The sequence below is a fragment of the Rousettus aegyptiacus genome, unplaced genomic scaffold (genome assembly GCF_014176215.1).
Source record: "Rousettus aegyptiacus isolate mRouAeg1 unplaced genomic scaffold, mRouAeg1.p scaffold_m13_p_2, whole genome shotgun sequence".
Taxonomy (NCBI): Eukaryota; Metazoa; Chordata; class Mammalia; order Chiroptera; family Pteropodidae; genus Rousettus; species Rousettus aegyptiacus.
In genome coordinates this window covers 39322362-39347703 of record NW_023416295.1, presented here as the reverse complement: position 1 = coordinate 39347703, position 25342 = coordinate 39322362, and the positions used below count along the sequence as shown (strand labels likewise).

Below are 25342 nucleotides of genomic sequence, written 5' to 3'. Positions count from 1 at the left end.
TTCTAGTTTTCATAAAAATTATTTTACTTTATCTATTTTCATGTTATTTTCTGAAGTACTAAGATGCACAGAAATGGAATGTATTTGATGCCAAACCGAGTATAGTCAAAATGGAAAATGCTTTAATGAAGAGTAAAGTTTAAAAAGTAATGCAATATCCAGGCAAGTATACCCCCTGAATTTCAATACCAAAACAAAGTTTAAATACCTTTAATTTCTGTGTACTTTACACTTTAGATAACTATGAAAACTGGAATTTTAATTATATCACTGCTAACTATAAAGAATAGCTTTTAATTTCTGGGAAATTAAAAGGGATTATTTGGATATAGATATGTACTTATAATGGTTTCTTACATCTCTAAGTGCTTCTTGTGCCAATGAGCGGAAGGATAAAATTACACCAATTATTGTCATCCTCTTCAAGACACTGTCAACAGCTAAATTTGAAAGAAGGGGAGAAGAGAAGAGTGTAAATTGGATTCTTTCTTAACCTTGGAGAAAATTCTTTGTCATAAAATTTCCATGATAAAAGGCATAACTAACAGCAATCTGATTATAGCAAATGATTAAAGAGGCAAATGTATTGAAAGCTGATATTAAAATTAAGAAAATTATAGTTTATTTCAAATGCAGTACACTCTATTCTTTAAAATGGTTTAGATGGTTCACCAGAATCTTGAAACAATCATATGAGATATGAGATAGAACAATTCTATCTCAGAAATGGCAGAGGTAGGAGGAAAGAGAGACTAGGAGGAAAAAGAAGCTGATCAGAGCAGACATGATTTAACAGCTCAAACGGCCCTAGAACTTGGAGATGCTAAATTTGTAAATTACTGAGGTCTAGAAAGTCCAGAAACAAAAAGCGACCATTGAGAGCCCAAGCAGTTTGAGCAAGACCAGGCTGCTAAAGAGTATGAATGGGTTTGATCAGTTACGTTTTAGTTACAAGGCATTATTCTGAAAATTATTACTACATATTCAACATTAAAACTTGGTTAAAAAAAATCAAGGACGGTTAGGATTAAAAGGATCAATACCTTCATATTAAAAAATAACAACGAACATTTATTGAATTACTTCCCATATATAAGACACTATGTAAGAAGAATACAATAGACCGAATAATCTAGACCTTAAGTAACAATCTCAATGAATTGCCAAGATGACTAAGAAAATATTATCCCATTTATGTGAAACAAAAAGATATACATATATATTTGTATATACCAAACAAATTTCTAGAAAGATGTTTAGAAAATTGTTAACTATATAGTTACCTTTGAAGAATAGGACTGGAGAGAATTGTTGCATTTTTACTTTCTACCTCATGTGTCGTTTGTTTAAACCTTTACAATAAGCACCCTTTACTATATAAGCTGAAATGTGATGAGAATTAAAATAGCAGTGTCAACAAAATGATGTTAACGCACAGGTATGTCATAAATTCCACAAGAGCGGGAACCAGTTTCATTAATCTTTCTATCTATCTCTAGCACTGAAACCCAGAATATTAGATGTTCAATGAAATGGTTATCCACAAAATGAGGCTAGAAACTGTTACTATCAAGAAAAAGAAAGAAGAAATGAGGATGAAAGGAAAGATTTCTCTGAGAAAATGTCATCCAAGCTGGGCATAAAGGAGTAAGACGAGAAGGATATTCTAAGCCATAAAATGAAAGAATAGCAAACTCAGAAAAAAGAATGGCAGAAAACAGGTGAATAATTAAAAAATAAATAGTGTGATAGCATATATTTTCCAAAAATTTGCTGTTGCCCAAAACTTAAATAATAAATTTGCAAAAACTATATCCTATAACCTCCTCTTGAATACATACATCAATAATGGCATTTTGTGTTAGCAGCCCAAATGGATCAAGACATATTCCAAAGAACTAATACTAGAGCAGTGGCTATGTGGAGGTCTTGGGCCAGGCAAGGAGAAGATAGTGGGGGAAAGGTTGGAAAAGAATAGCTGGATGTGAAGTTAATCCAAAATAATGTCTTTTGAATACCACGCTAAGGAGTTTAAACTATCCTTTAAGCAACAAGGGGTTTGTTCAAGATTTTCAAAATACAAAGAGTGATAGGAAAAGTATGTTTAAAAATATGACTCTGAATGTGGGAGACAGGTTAGAAAGGAAAGACTGTTAGGAAGCCATGACGACTATAGACAAAACAATGATAAAGCCTTGAAACGATAGCTACAGAAATAGATTTGGGATTTAAGAGATGGGATCTGAAGTAGGACTCATAAGTTCATACACCTACAGCAGGTAACATAAAACAGTAAAGTAGACAAAAAGACAGAGTAGTGAGTAGAGAAGACTGAAGAAAAAATTTCTAAAGGGGACAGCTGCAACTTAGCTCCAGCTAATCACTGCCATGTGTGAAACACCCAGGTTTTTTTGGGGGGGGAAGCCAGATGTTTGTTTTTTTATGCAAAATATCTCATTTTAAAAATACTGATCAAAAAAAATTTTTTTTAAATTTAATGTAGCATAGGGCCAAACAAAGTACATCTTTGGGCCAATTGTGACCTACCAATTAGCCAAGTGATCTGCCAGATACAGCTACTAGATGCAGAATGTAATGATAAGAAGAATCAGAGAAGATACCCAGGTTTTCTTGTGTGAGTCACTTGAAAAATGGCAAGGGAGGTAATAAAATGGTCAATAAAGAAGATCAGGCTTTTTTTCCCTATTCACTTACACCTCCCATGAGGGGAGGATTCTTCCCATTACAGAATGTTGTGAAGTGTCTGTGGGGTCATATGTCTGAAAATGTCTAACAATGTTTCTCAAACTTTAGTACAAATAAGAATCACTTGCTGGGCCCCAGCAATGTGACTCAGGTGTGACCCAATAATTTATATCTGAACAAGATCCTAGGTGATGATGCTATTTTATTGTTTCTGGTCCACAAACCACACTTTGAGAACCCTTGGTCAACTTGCATTTAGTGTTAAATATTTGGAGCTCAAAAGAAAGTCAAGGATAGGGATAAATATTTAAGACACATTGATAAATAAGACTGTATGCATTCTCCCAATAGGAGTGTAGAACAAGGACTAAGAAAAGGCAGAGGTAAAAGTAGTGGCATATGAAGAGAAAAAAATAAAAAGGAGAATAAAAGAGATAAACACTACAGAGAAATTAAGTAGAATAAGAGTAAGGAAAGAAGACCTGATTTTGCAAATGGGAAAGCAGCCATATTACAGTATATTTAGAGTAGAGAATTGGAAAGATGAAATACATTTCTAATTTTAGGCATTCCTTGTTTTTTATTTTTTTCATCTGTGTGATCTAAGCTTCTAGCTGATATTTTTTTCCTTCAGCCTAAAGAGCTTCTTTTAAATTTTCTTGTAATTCGTAAGTTATCAGATAAAAATCTTAATTTCACTTTTGTTTTTGATAGGTATCACTGCCTGTTACAGAATTCTAAACTGTTTCTTAAAAAGCTCTTTAAAGATATTGTTCCATTTTCTTCAGATGTCCAAATTTCTGATGAGAAGAATACAAGCTAGTCAAAAAGTTTAGCAATATGAAGAGTGGTAGGATGAATTAAAAGGCAGGTTTAACAACAGATATAAAAATTCTCATTTCACAAGCAGTCGCTGACATCCAAGGAGCTGACTTTCAGGATCAGTGAAATTGCTTGGGATGATGAATGTAGCAGAAAGTCAAGAGTATGACAGTATGGAGGAAAAAGCGATTAAAATCACTAACCAAATTTCATACTCCAGCATGCATAAGTAAAGCCAAGAATAGGCTGATTAGAAAACTAGAGAGACATCAAAGTTTCAATGAGCTAGAAAAAGCTTAATAACCATGAAAGAGTGGGAGAGCTGGAAGACATGACTCTGGTCTGAAAGTGAAGTTTCAAATTCAAGATTTTACCGGTGCCAACAGTTTCAGGGGATAATAACATCCAAAGTATTACTAAATAAAGGTCCTTGGAGGCAACCTTCAGGTTTGTAGATAAATGGTGGCAAGGCCAGGACAAAAGTGAGCAAAATGAGTTTTAAAAAGGAAGAAAACAAGAAAATAAAGGTCTGGATTAAGGAAGCCAGTAAAGTGATGAAGCTAGCCCCAAGAAACACAGTATCATAGAATAGAAATTAAGAAATAGGGACATTATTCAATTTGTTTAAGTCACATAGTTAGAAAGCCTAAAACTGAAAATAAATTTCAGATTACCTTCCAATTCAAAGCTATTTTTAATAAATTACACGACTTTTTCTTTTTAAAGGAATTTAAATGAATGTGTTTGTTGACTGTGAAAATCAACTTCTGGATAGAGGGTAAAGGAAGCACAAAGGTAGAGATCAAAAGGAATATTCTGAAAAACAGTTCATCGGAAAGGATAGCTTTCTCTACTTCTCTAAATAACCCACTATCAAGAAGTTTTATTTCTATATCACCGTTAAAGATTTAATAAATTCTATTTAAAGAAAAATTTGCTATATAGATAAGTCATTAAAATTCAACAATTTAGATTCTGATTTCGGCCAATTTCACAAGTCACAAACAGAATCTAGATAAAGGATTATGGATTTTATTTTGAAAACCTGCAAATTCTATTTTGTTTCAAAAAACTCTATTTTGTTTCAATTCCACAAATAGAGTTAAACTAACGGTAAACAGGCATTGAACACTGCAGTGGATTAGCTGCTTCTGTCCAGACGATACAGTCAAGTGTTGTTTATTAGTAAAAAGTTAACTAGAGTTAAGGCTAGTTGGGTGGTTAAATGAGTATTTAAAAAAAAGAGAAACATGAAAAAAACAAAAATGATAAGAAAAAAGACTAGAAAATATAAGTATACAGTAAAACAATGAACAAAAGGAATCAGGTAGCTATTTAATAATTTCCTACTATTTATTCACATGCCTCCTTCCTATAATGCTACCAAGATAATCTTTTTCATTTTTAATTTCATTTTTTAAAATATTGTACAGTAAACTTGACTTTTTCCCTCTCTTTTGATGTATAGTTCTAGAAAAATATTTTAACATGTCTACGTAGACTTGTATTTCCACCATCACACTCTGTGGTGCACAGTTTCATCACCTCAAAAAATTCTCTCATTGCTTTCCCTTTATATTTCTGGCAACCACCAATCTACTCTACAAGGCAACTTGTAGTGTAATTTTATACTAATGTGTACTAAATAAGTTTATATTTTTTTAAAGCAGGATAGATAGCCTAATAAAGTGATCCACAATTCATTTTATAGCTTTATAAAATTTGATAACGTTATAAAACATTTAAAAGAAAAATATCAAAGGGGAAGTATGTAAAATATATGAATGGACTTTAATTTTAAGGATTATCTTTTTATTTAGGAAAAGTAACTCTATCTCTGGTTTTCTCAAATACAAACAATGTTTTATTTGGAATTTCATTAATTTCTTAATGTTGAGAAGGCTTTTACATAAATCAATAATATTATAATTTAAAATAATTTTTAATTATAACTGAATTCAGGTACAAAAAGCAAATGAAAATACAATTAACTCAAGTGCATCTAAAATAGCTTCCTGGCTAAATAAACTTTAGTAAATATTTAAGATTTACTGTTACTTCACAGTATACTTCCCACAAAGAATCAGTATCAAGAAGATATTAAAAAAAAATTTTATTAAAGCTGCAGGCTCAAGTTTTCATGCAATGAATGAATACTAGTTAGCAATAAAAAGGAACAAATTACCGATTCACTTAACACAGATCGGTGAATCTCAAAAAAAAAAAAGCTACGTAAAAGAAATCAAACACAAAAGAGTATATACTTTGTGATTCCATTTATATGACGTTCTAGAACAGCAAATTTAACTTACAGCAACAGAATTCAGGTAAGTCATGCGGTTTGGGGGCTGTGAGGAGGGAGCTGACTTCAAAGGGACATGAAGAAACTTTCCGAGGTGATAAAACTGCTCTATATTTTGATTGTGAAATGGTTACATGGATGTATACATTTGTCAAAATCTATCACAGTTCACTTAATGAGTGCATTTTATTATATGTAAATTATACCTCGATCAAGTTGATTTTTAGAAAGTTACAGACTCAAAAGTCAATTCTCCATTAATCTAAATTAATATAGATTTACTATATTAAATTTAATGGGTTCATGAACTGATGACAATATTCATTAAATATTTGACACATGGTACTAAGTATGGTAAAAAAAAAATTGTGAAACGGAGTACTTAAAAGATCCTTTGACTGCAAAATTTTTCTAATTTTCTTCATAAGCTAAAGAGTATTATTCATAATTTACTACTTATATTTGTTTACAAATTTTGAGCAAAAGTTAAATATTGAGTGTCGAGGCCTTCTTAATGCTTATAGAAAGTATCATGAGTTACCCACATGATAATCTTTTAAAGAGTGCAGCCATCTGGTCTGGTTTGTCAAAGCTGGTCCTCATTTGTGTTAGCACATCAACATTCTCCACCACAAGTTTCTAAAAAAAAAAGAAAGATCCTAGGTCAGGCATAGAGCTCCTTGTGTTAGAGATAAGAGCAAGCTTTTGGATTTTACAATCTGGCAAGTAGGAAATACAATCCATGAAATCCAGATGCTCTATGCTATATATTTTTATTGTTGTTTTAATAAAAGCATCTTAAAATTATTTACGTAGGCTTAATTTTTTAAGTTTGCAAATTCAAGAGAGAGGTTCAGGAACAAGCAATAAAGATAAGTAGTAGGATAAAGGATTACCTTATGTTTAGACACAGAACAGCATTAATAATAAAAAGCAGACACTGAGGTGGATAGAGAGCAGTAAATTCCAACCAAAACAAAAAGAACTGTTGAAGCTAAAGCTGGCCAAAGATAGCCTAGAGTTCATCACTGGACATATACAATCAGAAGGAGACTAACTTATTGGGTATGGTACCACTTCATGGGGATTATAAAAGAGCAAATGTTTCCCAATATGCAATTATCAAATGGAAGTGTCAACTATCTATCTTCTCTTTCAGGCAACACTGAGAAAAGGGAAGAGACTAGAAAGAAAGGAGGGATATAAATAAGGGAAGGAGGTTAAGGATAACTGTTCAAGAAAAGCAGAATTCATTGAAGACCATTTTTGTTAAAAAGATCAATGGAAAAGTAATTTAAAAGTTATAACTAAAACAAATATAATTAATTTGATTCTGAAAGAGATATTAGGTATATGTATTGGAAAGCCTAGATACATGTATTTGAAATATTCAGGAATGAAGCCTAGATTTGGATATATGTAATTCTAAATACATATATTCGGGCTTCACCCCTGCATATTTCAATGCAGCAGGTCAGAGTGCAAAGATACATCAAGAATGCTATTAAAGTGCCATAGTGGTTTTGTTACGAGCCAGAGCTAATGACAACTGAATTAAGGGGAGTATGAAAAACTATATAGTAAATCTACAAAAATCATTTTTTCTATACTAGTATGTATTTGATTTATGTTACTTGATGTTACTTCAGATTATTTCTCATTATGCTCCCAATTAAATGTTCAGGTCCAGTCTCATTTATTTGCTAAATTCAACTTCTATGGTCTCTGATTAGACTGTCTGCTCTCCCTAGAGTCAATTTAATACTTGTCCCATCTTAAAATGGTTTCAATCAATATACACTCAAACTATATGCCGAACCCTGAGAGTGCTCAAGTACCTTGAACACAGTATCATACATCTGTGAATCAAAGCCATCACTGAATTTTAAATGCACCATTACCTTATGTGCCATTAAGAAAAAAAAAAAAACTTTACCAATTAAACTGACATGTTTTCTATAATCATCTGTCTATAAAACACAATTCATAAATGTTAATATGGGATAATTGTTTTAGAATCAATAAGTTATAGTCTACGGCATATAATTAATTAAATTACAGTATATATTTAATAGTAAGGATACTGTGATCATTTTTAAGCTCCCGGAGTAGACAGTTTACAAACAATTCCATTTACTCTGATCCAAATGAGGGAGGTGATATTCCAAATTTAAAACTGACAAAACTAGGGCTCACAGAAATTAACCTGCCCAAAGTTACAAAGATATTAAATAGTAAAATCTGGAATTTGAATGCAAATATGTTTGATTTAAAAACCCATGCCCTTAATCTCTAAAGAAATAGTTCCTAATGTTTAGTGTGCATCAGAATGATCTGGAGAACTTATCAGAACACACTGCTGAGTCCCAGACCCATATATTCTGATTTAGCAGGTCTGAGGTAGAACCAAAAATTGTGCATTTTTAACAAGTTCCAAGGTAATGCTGATGCTGTTACTGATCTGGGGACCATACCTTTAAGAACTGTTACTCTAAAGCAGCAGTCCCCAACCTTTTCGGCACCAGGAACGAGTGCTCCTATGAAAATCTAATGTCTGATGATCTGAGGTGGAGCTGAGGTGCTGATGCTATTAACATTGGGAAGTGGCTGCAAATACAATGAAGTTTCTCTCGCTGCCCACTTCTTACCTCCTGCTGTGCTGCCCAGTTCCTAATAAGCCACAGACCAGTACAAGTCCATGGCCCGGGCATGGGGGTTGGGGACCACTGCCCTAAAGCATTTGTTTACACTTACACATCATTCTTAGGAAAAAAAGTTAATGTCATCTCCTCTTGAAGGTATAGTTTATATCTTTAATTTTTTCCTTTTCTTCCTCAATTGCATCCTGAAACAAAGTTCTCTGTATATTTAAAGCCACTGAGGAATACCACTGATGAATGGACTGAAAGCCAGAAGCAATACTAGGAATTACCAAAGAAATGGTTTGGAACAAACTGAGAAAAACAAAGTGAAACAAATCGACAGTACTAAAAAAAATTGGTTTCCTATTAACAAGAAAGTGTTAAATTCTTAACGCAATCCATATTGCTATTTCCTATTTTATTTGAAAAGAAAATCTTCTAGGGCTCTGTGAAGAACTAAGAGAGTTGATCTGTAAAATGCCAAAAACAATTCTTTTGGCAGGACTGGAAGAATAAACTGACTCAATGGGCACAACTCCAAATGAAATACTCCAAGAATTTTAGTAGGAAAGAAGACTGGTTGTTTTCTTCTCCAGAAAGTAATAAACATGTTTTACCATAAGTACACATGCATAGTGTTGACTATGTCTGACACATGATTTATTCACAACCATTAAATATAAAGAAGCTCTCCCCTTTTTTTTTATTAGCACACAAATTTACTCTTTGAAATAAAAAGATCCTCAGCTAAAGCAATTAAGGTCATGTTTAAAATGAAAAAAGTGCAGGTACATAATATTTAGCTTATGTCAATTTAGAAGTTATAGGATAATCTTAAAAACATTGTAACTCCCCCCCAAAACTCTCATGCACTAATCTGTAAAAAACTAAAATGATATCAGAAGCATTACTATGCTCTAATGCAGAGAGTATGGAGTATAATTATCTTCAGAGGGATAACATAAAAAATTTTTAAATGTTCATATCCTTTGATCCACTTTCAGAAATTTTACCTATAGAAATGCTCAAAAAGTATGTAAACTATGTGGAAGTGTTGGTTAAATGTAGAGATTTCTATACATATATCTAAAACTCTGATTCCTCCAGAAACCCAGTGAAATGAGAAGAGAATTAAAAGGCAAAATGAAAGATGTCAATAAATTTCTAGAAGATGGAGTAAAAAATAAACAGAGATGAGAAATCTAACCAGCAAGTTCCTATAAGGGAGACACAATGTAGAAGGCAAACTAATGCATGTGTGAGGACCCAAGCAGAAAACCGTAGATGGTGGCACAGAAAGGAAGTCCTGAGGTTAAAAACAGAGAGGTTATTACATGTCTGTATGAGGGACTGTTATATAACCAACTTCTCATCGTCATATTAAGTGATGGCAACAAGAGAACTCTATATTCAGGAACACCAGGAATAGAAGGTGGCAGGAGAGAAGAGAGGGAGAATGACTTAAGAATCATGGCCAGCCAGATGTACTAAGTAAACTTCCAACCTCTACCTTCTACTGATCTCCAATAGACTTTTACCTTCCAGATGGAAATCATTGTTCAAAAAATTACTTGCAGGAACTAATTAAAGCCTAGGATGAAAATACCTATCTCCAGAGAGAATTTCTGTTAGTTTCTGCCAAGCACCTTGGAGTGCCACTCATCTAGGACCACCTTAATCCAAGTTCAAGACTCAAGATTCACTGGACAAAAGAGGGCAACCGGAACAGGGATCCTGTTAAATAGGGGTGAATCATTTTCATTTCTAGTTCACTGTCTCCCTGCGTGCTTATGTAAAGAGGGTGGAGAGGAATTTAAGCAGACATCCCACTCTCCACTTTGGCAGGTTTGGGTTTTGTTTACAAACCATCTTACCCTACAAGGTCACCAAAACTATAACTTAATTTTACAAATGTTATCTCTGGATTAGCGAATGTCCTCAAAAGTGGCTTCCAGTGCTAGGCTTATGTATGACTTCCCACATTCTCCTTGATTTTAGCCTAGAAATAACCTTTTAGCTCTTCTTTAAAAGAAGATTCTTTTTATTTATATATCTCTCAGACTTTTTCAGTTGGTCTTAGGAGAAAAGGTCTAAAACAGTGGTCCCTAACCTTTTTGGCACCAGGGACCAGGTTCCTATGAGAAACTAACGCCTGATCATCTGAGGTGGAGCTGAGGCGGTGATGTTGGTGCTGGGAAGCAGCTGCAAATACAGATGAAGCTTTTGTTCCTTTGCCAGCCATTCACCTCCCGCTGTGTGGCCCAGTTCCCAATAGGCCACAGACCATGGCCCAGTGGTTAGGGACTCCTGGTCTAAATAACCTAGTGAATCAATGGTGGAAGCAAACCTCTATATGTCTGCTTCTGTAATTTCACATAGTAGGTTATTCTATAGAAAGTAATTTTATAGGACATGGAAAAATGTGAAATAATTAGAATTATCATTCACAGACTGAGTATTTCTGGAGATTTACCTCAGTGAGATAGGACAGTATACAACTCACTGAACTTGTCCAGATGAAACATCATATTATCATCAGATTTTTTATGTAATAAAATAAAGAATACTCATGGAAGTGTATGCCTCACACAGAGGTTGAATCTACAAAGTCAAAAATAACACCTTCTCCAGTTCTTAATAATACATCAGTAGCTGAATCCAGAGAAATTTGGATTATTTCTTGGTGTCGTTAAAAATAATTTTCTCTAAGAAAATTATTGTAAAGCACTGAGCAATTCCAGAAAATTGAATTTAAGGACTATGTTTTGAAGAAACCTAAATGATAAAGTCACAATGCTAGAAATGAAAAGCTTTCATATTTATGGTTAACTATATGAAGAAGCCTTTTGAAAAATATTTCATCAAAAGTATCTGAGAAGCAGAAAAGTAAAAATACAAGTAAAATATTAAAAAAAAAAAGTCTTCCTATAACTAACATTAAATTAAATCATTAATAAAACAGAAAAATTTTTGTGAAAGTAAAATAAAAAGTCAGCTAAAGTAAGGATAATCACATAGAAAACAATTACTAAAATTAAGTTTTTGAGACAGAAAGTTTTAGTATTCTAAGCAATCTTGGTTTGGGGAGCATATTACATTTAATGAGAAACTCATGCTAACTCACACTCATGTATCTTAAAGATGATGATTCTAAGCTCTTACAAGAAATGTTTATTTGGTCTGGCTTTTTGACTCAGTTCTATTATCAGATATTTGAAAAAGAATCCAGCCAACAAATACTCTTAAATCATAAAATGCAATAGCATTAAAAAAGTCAACATTATTTATACTATCACATCAACTTTAAATTAAATTTTAAAAGTATCCGAAAAAGAAAATATAGTCCCTCTAAGATATGAGAGAAATGTTAAAACATAAGCTTTTTCTATTTTTTTCCAAGAATAAGAATATATTTGATAACATTAATAGTTGAGGACACAAATAAGACAGTTAAACATATAAAAGTGGTTATAAGACTGTAACAAAATTGGAACTCAAAAAAGACCCAGAAATAATGGACAGTATCCAACAAATAAATTTTTAAAAGAATAATAAATAAATTGTACAAAATGTAAGATGTGTAGAGCCATGATTTAAGGTCACTATATATAAAAAACAATAAAACTTACCTAATTCCAAGTTAATATGAAAATAGTTTGATAGAGCTACCAGAAGTATTAATTTTCTCTTAAATTGTATTAGTAAGTACAGTATCCAGAATAGGTAAGTATACCCTTACTACACATATCTCTAGCTGAAGTTTAGTCTCATTCTGAATTGGCTCTATTCTCTAACAGTGACGCCAACAAGAGAGAGCATGTACAGAAGACAAGAGTAAGACTGAATATGAATATATTTTCACATGGGGAAGAGGAAGGTAATATACAAGTTTTTAAACATGTAAAGGGTGATCTTGTCAAAGACAGTCTCTGACTCTTCTAAGAATGAAGACCAATCAAAAATTACTGTTTAGATACTGACTCAAACATAACTAGAGATACGCAGTAATTGATGAGACTACTTCAAAAAGACCAGATTATCTGCCTGGAAAAATGTATATGCTCCTGCATTAGATTAGGGTGGGTTAGATGACTGCTAAGATCCCTTTCATTCCTAAAGACATGTTATTAGTGTAAGCACTGGAGCTAGATAAGACTAAATAGGTTCAAATGTCAGTTTCTACACTTATTAAGCATGTGAGCCTGGACAAATTACTTAATCTTTCTTGGTCTTACTCTCTTAATTTGTAAAATAGGGACAACTCTAGTTTTAAGAATTTGGAGGACTTAATAATATACATGTAAAAAGTTTAGAAAGTCCTAGCCAAAAGTAAAGAATCAAGAAGCTAGTAGCTATATTTATATTTGCATCCAATCAATATTTACCAAGCATTTACTCTATGTTGGAAACTAATTTAGCACAAGGTTTTAAGAGAATTTATAATTCAATTTTTACTCTAGTGAGAGTGGCATAAACAAATACATGATATGGGAGGTTACAAGTAAGATACACATAAAGCTGGATGATGAGAATAAGAAGTGATGCTTGCTATTTTTTAAAAAAGTATGAATGCCAAATTGTACACCTGAAACTTACTGGGTTTTGTTAACCAATGTCACCATAATAAAAAATAATAATAAAAATAAATTAATTTTTAAAAGTGTGGTTAAGGAAGGATATCTTCTGATAGAATGACATTTGAAAAATACATGAATGTTATGAGAAGGCGAGCTAAGATAGTATCTCAGTAAAGAGTATTTTGAAGTGATACAAGTAAGCACATCATGCTGGAAGAGTAAAGGAGGTGAGGAAGAGTGAAAGGCCAGATCCTACAAGGGGCTTTCCAGTACTGTAAGGACATCAGATACCTTTGAACTCTCATAGACATGAATAAAGAGAGATCCAAACAAGCTAATTTTTATAACTACATCACTTATTCAATCCACTACATGAGAGAGCAAGAGACACTCAAAATGCTAACAATTCTAGAAGTACCTACTTATTCAGTTGTAATAAAAACAAATTGGCAAAACTAAACTTATTGGGCCATAATTCTTCTATTATCTCATACTGAAAGAAACACTAAATAAACTGGAGATGATAAATTTGTTACCTGAGACAGAAAAAATAATGTATTCACAGTAAAGTGAGTCTAATAATATTGCTTATAAAAAAATCAAAACTAGCATTGCAATGTTTGTGTATTTAAAACCATATTAAGTATAAAGTTTGTGTACTGAAAATCTGCACTATAAAGTTGACTTCTATATAAGAATTGCAGAACATTTTTTTAAAAAAGAACAATGAGAGGACAATAACATGATGAATATCAAAATAATATTTACTCAGTACTTATTGTATGTTAGGCACTATGCTGAGTACCTAAGTGGCATGCATTAACTCACATATTCTCTCCAAGTTAAAGCCTAGTGAGTTTAAACTTTGCCTAAGTCAAAGCTTGTAAGTAACAGGACTGCATTTCAGGAGAGCCTGACTTAAAAGCTTGAGTTCTTAACCATTGGGTAATACTGCCTCTCCTTTTAGTCAAGTCACACTGACTCTTGCCATGTATTTCATTCATTCAGCAAAATATTATCAACCTTGCAGGAACTGACTTATACTATATATTTGCTTGATTTTCAGTAAATCAGATTACCACATTTAGGTCTCTAAGTGCTACCTTTGAAATGCAAGCTACTTAACAATGTGACTGACATACTATATTCTTAAGTAGTTAAAAAATGCAAGGCACAAATAAACACCAAAAAACTTTCACAAAGAAAAAAATGTATTTTAAAACATGTTTTTTCTATTCTGTTCATAAGCTCAAAAGTTTAAGTGAAGTCTTATGAAAACTAGATAGCTATTATACACACAGACTCATATAATATAAATCACCTTAACACTGGGATATTTATTTTTAAAAGGCTTTAAAAAATAGTTATTTAAAATGTTGCTACTTTAGCTCTTTTACATCTTTATTAAAATGCTAAGTATTCTAAACGCATTTTTCATTTAGCTTAAAAGGATGTTAAGGTAATTTAAAAGATTGCTTAATATTAAGAAAAAACATTAAGCATAATGTTTATATTATATAACTGTGGAAATGAATATATTCAAACTACAAATTTAAACAAATGACTTTGGCTAGATTTTGAACATGGTCATTCAAAGAAAAGCATTATAGTATAAGAAAAGAAAGGGAGACCAAAAGTCAGGAAATCTGAGTTTCAGTACCCATTTTAGCAAGTCAACTCACCTCCCTAGGATTTTAGTTTTTTTCATTTGTAAAACAAAGCAAAATGAAGGTGCTACTGAAAGACATGTTAGCTCTATAATTTCATTCACATATGAGAACTTTCATGTCAGGTAAAAGTAATTAACATTCTAGGCTAGCTGTTGATTTTCTTGAAATGTTTTTCAGGAATTAATGTGTATAAGCTAAAAGTGATAAAGACTGTATTACCTTAAGTTCAGCAACCTGCGATGAAATATGCCACATAAGGCTTTCACTTAGAAACTTCATACCATATGGGCCTAGCAGTTCTGATAAGGACCTCATTTCTGAAAGGAAATGTAATTCATTTTACACTTTGACAGAGCAAATACTTCAAGAAAATGAATATTAACATTGAAACATTCCATTATAGAGACAAATTATTAATGCAAAAACCCTGAGAAAAGTCTCTGGAGTAAAAAAAATAACACAAATGCAAAGGTAACTCTATGATATAATGTATGAGTATGCGTATAATTGAATGAAAGTAGTCATAACAAAATCGAAGCCAAAACATGTCATAGTATTATTCACCTGATATGTCAGAATACTCCTCTGCATTGAATGTTAATTCATTTTCTGTAGGTAAGTTCACGAATGCTTTCATTGCAGGGAAATAAGCTATATGACCATTGCTGACTTGTCTTAACAAAGTTTCCAAATACCTAAGGAGAAAAGTAAATTTATAACCAGGAGAAACTTTTAATTCAAAATTTATTTTGGTATACATTCCCGTATATAATTTTAAGTTGACTGATAACATGAATGCTTATCCATTAAAAAATAACTTTCCCAAGTAGTTCATTGCAAAGTAACTTTATATCACTCCAAATTTCTAAATGTGTTCCTTACCAATTTGTGTATAGACTTGTAATGGTTGGCTCTCCATGACTGTCTAAATGTTGTGTTTGTTGAAGAAGAACATTATTAAATACTCTTGTAATATCAATCTGCACATAGTTTTCTATCGACTGGAGTACAGTCATGTATGCTCTGACACTTGTTAGAAGCTCTGATGGTTTTGCAATTTCTTGTGTGGCTTGATTATACATTGTCATTCCAACAATTGACCTGGGGGGAAAAAAAGATTAAAAAAAGAACTCTAACTTTTACATTTATATAAAAAGGCCATTCAACCTATTGATCTCTAGTATTAAATAAGCAATAAAATAAATTTCAAATACAATGTTATAAAGCCATGAAATTACTAATCATTACCTTCTTAAGAAACAGCCTAAAAAGATGAATATCTAAAAAGTACAATGAAATGCAAATGTAAGTGATTAGAAAAATTCTTGATCTGATTTAAGGATAAATTCTTTTACCATTATACACTGTCTGTACCAAATACAATGACTACTAGGCCATAGCTTGAATTCATCTGGCACTGTTATGTGCTAGTAGTTTTTTAGGCTTTATATATATTACCTGTAATTCTCATATTTAATAACCCTACTATGTAGTTGTTATTACCACATTTCACAGATTAAAAAAACTGAGGCTCAGAACTCAAATAAACTGATTGAGGTCACTTTGAAATTGGTGGGTTTACAGTTTGATGCCACATCTGCTTGACTCAGTGCTACTTCTCAGCAAAATATATTACAGTCAACAAACAAAACTTTATTGTTTTTAAATCACTCACAGCACATAAACAGTTATATTTGGTTTATATCCCAAGAAACTATATAAGCCTAAAAAGAAGCACAAATTTTTAAAGTACTTTCCTACACTGGCCACCCCTATTTTACCTTCCTTGAAACTCCTTGAGCACTAGATTTCTAAAGCTCTTAGACTTATTTGTATTTGTAAGGACGAATCTTTAAAGACAACAGACAAACCTTATCACTAGAAACGATCCCACGAGACCAACTCAAGACAAAAATGCTATCCTTATACATAGCCCCTAAGTCTTAAGATTGTGCTCAATGAAAATCAACCAACTAATACACGTTATTTGTCCTGGCATAAAAATCTTTCTCAGGTAAAGTAGTTTACAGCTTTCCCTTGATCCTGATCACTAAGAGTAGATGTTTGGTAAAAAGAATGCCTGCTTCTCCACGGATTAATGAACCAGACTGCATGTTTAAAGAAGAAAAACAAGGAAGCTGTAAACGAAATCCTACTTTCCACCTATACCACTCTACTACCCCCACCTAGTTGAGAATAATAAATACTAGAGTGCATAATTCCCCTTTGGTCTGAATACTATAGCATTCTGGGTTTCACTGTCAGAATGCCTACCTTACTAAAGGAGAGCAAAAGACAGTCTTTGTTCAACATCGGGCTCTTCTCTAATCAACTGATAACTTAATATCCAATTTGGTGCCCACTTATTCTATTTTCTAATTGTTGTAGTCGTCTCACTAACTATAGCTCTAAGCTTTATATTGTTTCATTTACTACTCTTAGTACTTAACACAATTTTATGCATATGACATAAACACTACTTGTTAATAACTACAAAACTCTGGAAAATCTTTGGCAAAATTTTGTTTTATAAACTGCTTTAAAGCTTTCAAGAAAAACTTGTCAAATCAATCAATATTTTCTTTAATAAACGTTTAAGTTTAGAAAAAGGATTAAGAAACAAAGTAGAAAGGTTTCTGACTTATCACATGTAATATTATTTCAAGAAATATATATATAAAACTTATAAAACTTTAATTAGAATTGACTGCGTCAAGAGTCTAGAATTCTATTGGCATTAACAACATACATTTGAATCCAGAAAATACTTCAGAGTTCATCTAGTCCTGAGCTTTTGAAACATTTAAATGTGATACCCGATAAGATATGTATCCAAGAATCACGACTCAGTATGCACATACATACACATAATTGAAAAGTTTCATGAAGGAATATTTATACTTACTATGTTCAATGTATGGATTTTTTTTCCTACTTCTTTCTTTCCCTCCTCCCTCTTTCTTTTTTTAAATGTTTACTACAACCTTTTAAACTGATTTCATGACCCTCTTGCCAACTGAAATATACTAATTTGCCCCAATTTTCTCATTTTGCTTATGAGGAAGCTGAGATTCACAGAGATTAACTGTCTTGTCCAGTGTCACAAATAGTTAACAATAAGCATGGAACACAAATATGGGTAATTTAAGTAATTCCCCATTCACTATTCTTTATACTTCCCAGTTCATTATTCTTTATAATACATCAGTTCTACTAATGTTTTCCTCATAAAAGTTGACATTATATATATATGAGAAATAAATACAACAAACTCATTAATTGAACCAACAAACAAAAACTGTGTATATTTTTTCTTACTTAGTAAAGCGGATTTCCAGATGAGAAGTCAAATATTCTCGTGGAGTAAAGGTATGTTCCCAAACCACCATGTTTGGTACGTAATTTATAGAGAAACACAACTCAGAAAGTGCAGTGTGCAATTTATCAAGACTGAAAAAACATTAATAAATAGTAAATAAAATGTTCAACATTTCTTTAGAGCAATACAAAATTAATTTTATAAACATATCAGACCTTATTTGGGGATAATAAGTGCAGAATTCAATTCCTCTCCTAAACTGACGAAGTTCAAAATCTTTAAGGATATCTCTAACACATGAGAACAATTTTCTAAAGATACTATCATTCATGTTTCTATATTTAGATGTCTATATTAACTTAATATACAAGAGCAAGCTTATTTCACACCATAAAGACAATCATTTCTAACTGGTGCTTAACTTTCTGTTGTGAAGGAAGAAAGTTATCTGCTAAATGGCAAACAGCTTCCTCAATGTAGAAAGTGAGAAAGTAGGAAATTTTTATTTTAAACAAAAAATTGTTTACCCATTATTGCCCACTATGCCTCCCTCCACCAATGAGCCCTGAATGCTACTTATTCTTATATATCATTTAAAAATAGTATCAGGTATGTTCTAATACATGAAAACATTCTAAAAATAAGGTCTCAGATATCTAATTTTAAGTAAATGGAAAATAAAATACTGCTTACAGTGTACCCCCTAAATTTTTAGACAGATTCTTGGCCTTCAGTATTCTGTATATAAAGACAATATATTATCCTATTACATCTACTTTCTTCAAAAATCCAAAATCTGTATTTTGGGGTGAAAAAAGCACTAACTTGCTAATCAAGTTCACAAAAGCTAAACAAACAAAACAAAACTAATGACTGGGAAATGAATTTATCACAATTACTAGCATGTTCTCAGTAGTAATGCCATATAAAAAAAAAAGATGTAGTAAAAATAAATGGCTTACTTGGTCACTATCAGCCTGTTTTTCCTCATGCTCTCAACTCCTGGTTTTTCCCTTTCAGGTTCTCCTTTCTTACCAGTTTGTTTTTTTGACTTCTTATTCACTGCTTGACTAATGGTTTTGGCACAATGCTTGGGCAGCAACTAAATTTTAAAAGAAAGAAATCTTAGATGACACCAATTACTTTGAAAACATATTAACTATTGAAATAAACCTTAGCTGAATCCAGACTATGTAGGAAATATAATGCTAGCACTAAGAATGGAGATGTGAGTAAAAAGCAGAGTTTACCTAGCTAGCTAGCTTAGGGAGCCCACACAGCTTGGTGGAAAATAGAAATAGATCAATCATATGCGAAGAAACGCTTCATAGAGAAAGTTCTATGAAGACTGTAGTTTAAAGGATAAGTAAAAACAGAGTAGGCAAGCAAAAAATAAGACAGAATATGTTACTGGAAGGAAAATGGCCTATGAAGAAGAAAAATATATTAGGACACTTCTAGGTGATGAAGCTTAAAGTGTAGGTAAGATAGAGGGGTTTGAACTATCAGGAAGGAACTTCGATGCCAAGCTAGGGGTTGGATATTAAACTGTAAGCAATCCTTAAGACAGTGACAATTTTCAAAAACCTGAAAATGTAGCTTTACAAGCAGAGGTAATGACCTTTATTGAGATTGTGAGAAAAACAAAAACTTAAAAAATAACTAGCTAACAGATCATTTTCTCCCTTTTACACAAATTTACTACCTGTAACGAAACATAAATTATCACCTGGTCACTAAGAGTACATTGTTCTGTGCAAATATCAGTGATGAGATTTCGAGCTTGTTTGGCCATTTCATCCAGGAACATATTACATAAGGAAAGACTGCGATCTCCAATATGATGTCGCTGTTAAAGCAGGATAATAAATAATAAAAAAAAATAATAAAAGTTATAAGAAAGTAGTTTGAATTAAAACACTTTTAAAAAACATGGAAAATAAAATCTATTCTACAATAAGGATTAGGGGTGGGGAGTGTTATAGATTTCTTTTATCTCGTAACAATTACCCTACTATAGTGTATTGGCGCAGAGTTGACATAAAGTAAGTACTTGCTGATTATACAAGTAAAGTAGGACTGGAAGGAATATTAAGAAACAGTATTTTCCTTTACATGAGCAACTATTAACTTAATTTTCAAATTCCACAAAGTCCTTATCAAACATAAGATGTGAAAGAATACATTTATTTAGAGTACGTTTTCTAATCTTACTTGATTAAATACATATATTTATACCCACATATATAAAAATCTTGACACAACAAACAACCTTTTAGTGTATAAACAAAAAAGAAAAGCTTGAATATCTAAATAAAATTGTTAAAAATCTGTTGGTAAAACAAAGAAATTCAAAAGGCACTCAACTCCCTAAAATCAAACTGCCCCCGCCCCAATCCTGGGAGAGAAAAGAAGCTGCACATGAATTTTCTGAACACAATAGAGAAAAAGAACATTACATTTAATTTTTAGATTATATCTGTATATCTAGACCCATAAGCACACTCAAATCCATCTATCTCTATCTATAGTATTCTGTTTATCTTTTTTGTTTTGGTGGGTTTTATAATAGTTTATAGGTTTTCCTTGTCAATGGTAACTGGAATGTTGAGTATGTAATATTGTAAAACTGTGTACTACATAGTCGTAAAACTGAAAAGAGAGATATTTTAAAGAGCTTCCCTTCCCTCACCACCCCAATTATATAAAAAGCATACATTGAGATGGCATATTTTTACACTGCTGAAATTAAGGTAACATAATATGAAAATACTTAAACATGCAAAATAAATGTTCCTAGATCTATCATGATACTTTACAATGTGTTTTACTTAAAATGCCCTTTAAAACTTTAAAAGGGATCTATAGACCAAATACAATTAAATATTGGTTCATTTAAAGAAAGATTTCAAGTTATAAATATTTAGGGTTCTGTTTAACCAAATTCTGACTCCTGAAAGATAAAACATCTCTCACTGCCACTTCTTCCTAAAAAAGAACATTGAACTAGCACTGCTTCACATTTACTAGACTAACTTATTTAAAATACAGATCTGGTATTACTACTACACTTCAATGGCTCAGAAATGCTGAAACTAGGAAAAAAAACAAGGTTTCTTAACATGTCACAAGTCCTTCTATAATCTGTCCTCTGCCTCTATCTGCAGTACTGAGAACAGACTTTAGGACAATGGCAGAAGCACAGGGATCGCTTAGAAGACTATAATAATAATCCAGACAAAAGATGACGTGGCTTGGTCAGGGGTAGAAGAGGCAGGAGTTTGGGTACATATAAAGGTAGAGCCCAAACCAAAAAATGCTCCAAGGTTAGGGTTGGAGTAACAAGATCAAATAGTTCTATTTCTGGACATGTTACATTTCAGATAGCTAAAAATACCTAAGTTACATCTGGATATAAAGAAAATCTATAACTGAAGGGGAAGGTATGGGCTGGAGTTAAAAATCTGGGAGACAGCATACGGAAGATTTTTAAACAATGAGATTGGAAAAAATGAGTAAACTACTATACTCAATGGTACAGATAGACTGACACATTAGTACTGCCATTATTCGGGAGTCCTGTTGACCTAGCAGGTTATAAATTTCAAATCTAGTTCAAAAGGTACTCTTTCTGCAAATTTATTTTAAGCATTCCAACTCAAAAATGTGGCCTCAGCATTTAGAAGTTTTTCTGGAGGCTTTTTATGTAATATCTCTGATCTAAATAAGCTGAATGGCTAAAACTAAAATTACAAAGCCAGACTGCACTGAGAACTATGCATATCAACTTACTCTATCCTCACTTAGGTTAATTCCCTGAACAGTCCTAAAGTGCCCTATGTGTATTCCTACCACAGCACAGATCATCAGATCATGGATTTGTCAAGGGTAGAGACTGTGTCTTTTTATCACAGGATTTAATTTAACAAGGCAGCTAGAAAATGTCAGTCTTTAACAAATTAGCTAAATGAAAAACCGAACAGTGCCACTTACTAGCTACATGATTATACGGAGGAAAAAAAAATCAGTCCACCAAAGTCTTTCTTCATCATTAAACTAAGAATAATTATCAGCGGTACTATGTTGTCACTTTGTCACAGCAATCAAAAGCAAAACAAAATAAGAGAATGCTATGTAAATTTTATGATTCTATTAAATATAAACACATTATTAAATATAAACACACTATTAATTACCTGCTGTAATTATTTAATAACAATTGAGTCTTACCCTATTCAAGAACCAACTAAATGAGGCAGACACATTAAAATAAGTGATATAAGGTAGATGACAGACATTATAATAATGATATAATGTACTATGAAAATACGGTAAAAAAAAAAAAAAAAGGGACAAATTCCAACCAGAGGAATGCTAAAAATCTTTTTGGAGGAGTTGGATTTAAGCTGACTACTGAAGAAAAGGAAAGAGTATAAGAGGTAGAGGTGCAGTGAGATGAACTTTATGTCTGAGGAAAAGCCTTTAGGGGGTCAAAAAGTAGACAAGTAAAATAGTATGGTTTGCACCTAGTAGGCTAGTTATAAGGAGTAGGGAGTGGAAAGTTGAAGACAAGAATGAGGATAGAGTCCATTAAAAGATGAGTAGATAAACAAAATGTGGTATATCCATAAAAAGGAAGTCCTGATACATGCTATAACATAGATGAGCCTTGAAATATTACACTAAGTGAAATAAGCCAGATGCAAAAGAATAAATATTGAATGACTCCACTTATATGAACTAACTAGAATAGGCAAATTCATAGAGACAGAAAGCAGAGGATACCCAGGGCAGAAGGGATGAGGAGTGACTGCCTAATGCTTATGGAGTTTCTGCTCGGGGTGATGAAAGTTTTGGAAATGAATAGTGGGGATAGTTGCACAATACTGTGAAGGTAATGCCACTGAACTGTACATTTAAAAATAATTAAAATGGCACATTTTAATGCTATATATACATGTATTTTTTAATCACAATGTAAAAAAAAAGACAATAAAAAAGAATGGAGTAGAGATCAGATTGTTGAGGATTTTAAATGTCTGAGAAATTTTTACTTTTTCCATATGTAACAGAGAACCCCTGATGATTCTTTAAGAAGGAAAAGAGGAACTCTGGTGGCACTGTATTAGACAGTCTTAAAGGCAGAAAGACTGAAGACAAGAAAATTATTCAGGAGTACATATAAAGAATACTGAATATCTGGGCACCAGGCTCCAGGTGCACGAAGTGAACATGTGGGAAAAGATGCCCTTCCTTCAGAGATCCAGTTCTTAAGGGGAAACGGCACTATCCACAGGTCAGGGGTGGAGGGAGGTGGGGGCGCGGGGCGGATAGTGAATATCTGAGCTATGTTAGTGACAAAAGCGATAGAAAGTAGAGGATAGATTCAAGAAATGATACCATGAAAAATAAAATTAAGATTTTATCGGCGATTTAATGGGAAGGATAATGGTGAGGAAAAAAATTAATAGTATATCTTAGGTATAAAACCTGGCGGGGGGGAATCTATTAAATCTAAAAATTCTATAAATCTATTAATTGCATAATAATCCTAAAAGTATTCCCTTAATAAACTTCCTTCTGGCTAATCTCTTTTTCCGAGTCTGCTTCCAATGGAATACTGGAATACAATCCTGCAAGATGTTATCCAGTGCTTAAAGATATTATTAATGCTACTGCTACCTGTTAAGTTTCTTTTCTACAAGTTCTATAGTTCTAAGTAAAGGAACTCAACACTAAGTTAAATTAAACAATTTAATTTTAATGTATATCTTATCCATTTACAACGTGGTATTTCTTCCCTAAAGATTAGAATACTGAGTACATTTTTGATAGATATTTGGTCTCAACAAAATTACTAAGTATCTCATTTACACAATAACTCTGAGTGTCTGCATATCTGTGTGTATATGTTTTACAAATACCAGCAAATCTAGATTTTACTTACTATAGCTATGGTGTAACAAGTCAGTGAAATTCCTCTTTGACATGTTTATGTTTAGTCATTTATCTGTACATTCAAGTCTTTCAATGATAGTTTAAGAGGAAAAGCAAGCATACAAAATCAATTATTGTATATAACTTTACCACTAGTATTATACCTGACAAGTTAATTCCAAGTGACTTTATATGTTCTTATAAATATGTATGTGAATTTATCCATCCATCCAAACATCTATCTATTTAAGCATTCTTCTGATTCTGTATAGAGATATATTAGGTAGGAAGCTAAATTAGGTAATCAGACTTAGTTAACATTTGGTTGGTTATATGTTTGTTTTAGTTTACTCTGCCTATCATATAAAACACAGTATTACTCTGAAATTACCTCTTCTGGACAAAGTTCATGTGTGCAACTCATAAAATGAGTGCAAAGTAGTGGAAATGCAATTGAGTATCTTGACTGAGAGGGTAACTCCAAACACTGCTGAAACATCTTCTCAAAAGCACGACTATAAAAACTATATAAGAAAACAAATTTAAAAAATTAGAATCACAATATTTATAGTTAAAATTTTCATGATATAGTGCTTTACAGTTAATTTGATTAAAGTGAATGAAAGTTACCATTTGGTAGCATTTAATACCTTGAGAACAGTTATATTTCCAGGGCATTTCTTATACATCAATAATCATTCCAGAGTAATAAAAATATTATTTGTATAATAGTAACAAATTTTAAAATAAAAACTTAAGCATAAAATAAACCATATCTATGGCAAAAGAATATGACATTCAAATCTTACATCATCAAATTTCAACAAAACTAAGTCACTATCGATTTTAAGAACCACTAAAAAAAAAGAAACACCACTATTTTATGCACCACGAAAAAGAGAAGCATTGTCAGTTAAACAATAACACACCACCAGTTTTAAGTTACTTCCAGATTTAAGAGATGTTAAAGAATATGAGTCAATAAAATATAATACATATCAGAATAACAAGAAAAACATGTTTTTATTTTGGATATGATAAAGAATGTGATTATGAGAAAATATATAAAAATTAAATAACAGAAAATTACACATTTTAAACATTACTGAAATTGCTTTCATTTCTAAGAGAAGAGGACTTTCTAATTGCTGTCTCCTTCTTTAACAAGAGGAACTTTACTACAGCTCAAAAATATGTTAACATAAACTGTTCCATTTTCTTTCGAAGGAAGGCTTTGAGTCAGACAATAGTATAGAGTTCCAAATAATCTTTAATAAAAAGTTTTGTAAATTTGACATGTAAATTGTGTTTTATGAGTTCCTTTAAAAGATCCTAATGCCTTCACCGCCTGGTAATTTGGAGTTCTG

At 32.2% G+C, this 25342-nt stretch overlaps 1 protein-coding gene across 2 annotated transcripts in view; it reads right to left on the bottom strand.

The window, feature by feature from the left end:
• NCKAP1 (NCK associated protein 1) overlaps nucleotides 1-25342 on the bottom strand; it is a 90592-nt gene that overhangs the window by 10299 nt on the left and 54951 nt on the right. For both annotated transcript variants that reach the window (XM_016149775.2, XM_016149777.2), the window contains 9 exons: nucleotides 24367-24499; nucleotides 19768-19887; nucleotides 19001-19140; nucleotides 18038-18169; nucleotides 15602-15820; nucleotides 15284-15414; nucleotides 14939-15036; nucleotides 6376-6469; nucleotides 358-440 (listed from right to left, as the gene is read on the bottom strand). In XM_016149775.2, coding sequence (XP_016005261.1) covers nucleotides 358-440; nucleotides 6376-6469; nucleotides 14939-15036; nucleotides 15284-15414; nucleotides 15602-15820; nucleotides 18038-18169; nucleotides 19001-19140; nucleotides 19768-19887; nucleotides 24367-24499 — 1150 coding nt within the window. The remainder of the gene's footprint in view (nucleotides 1-357; nucleotides 441-6375; nucleotides 6470-14938; nucleotides 15037-15283; nucleotides 15415-15601; nucleotides 15821-18037; nucleotides 18170-19000; nucleotides 19141-19767; nucleotides 19888-24366; nucleotides 24500-25342) is intronic.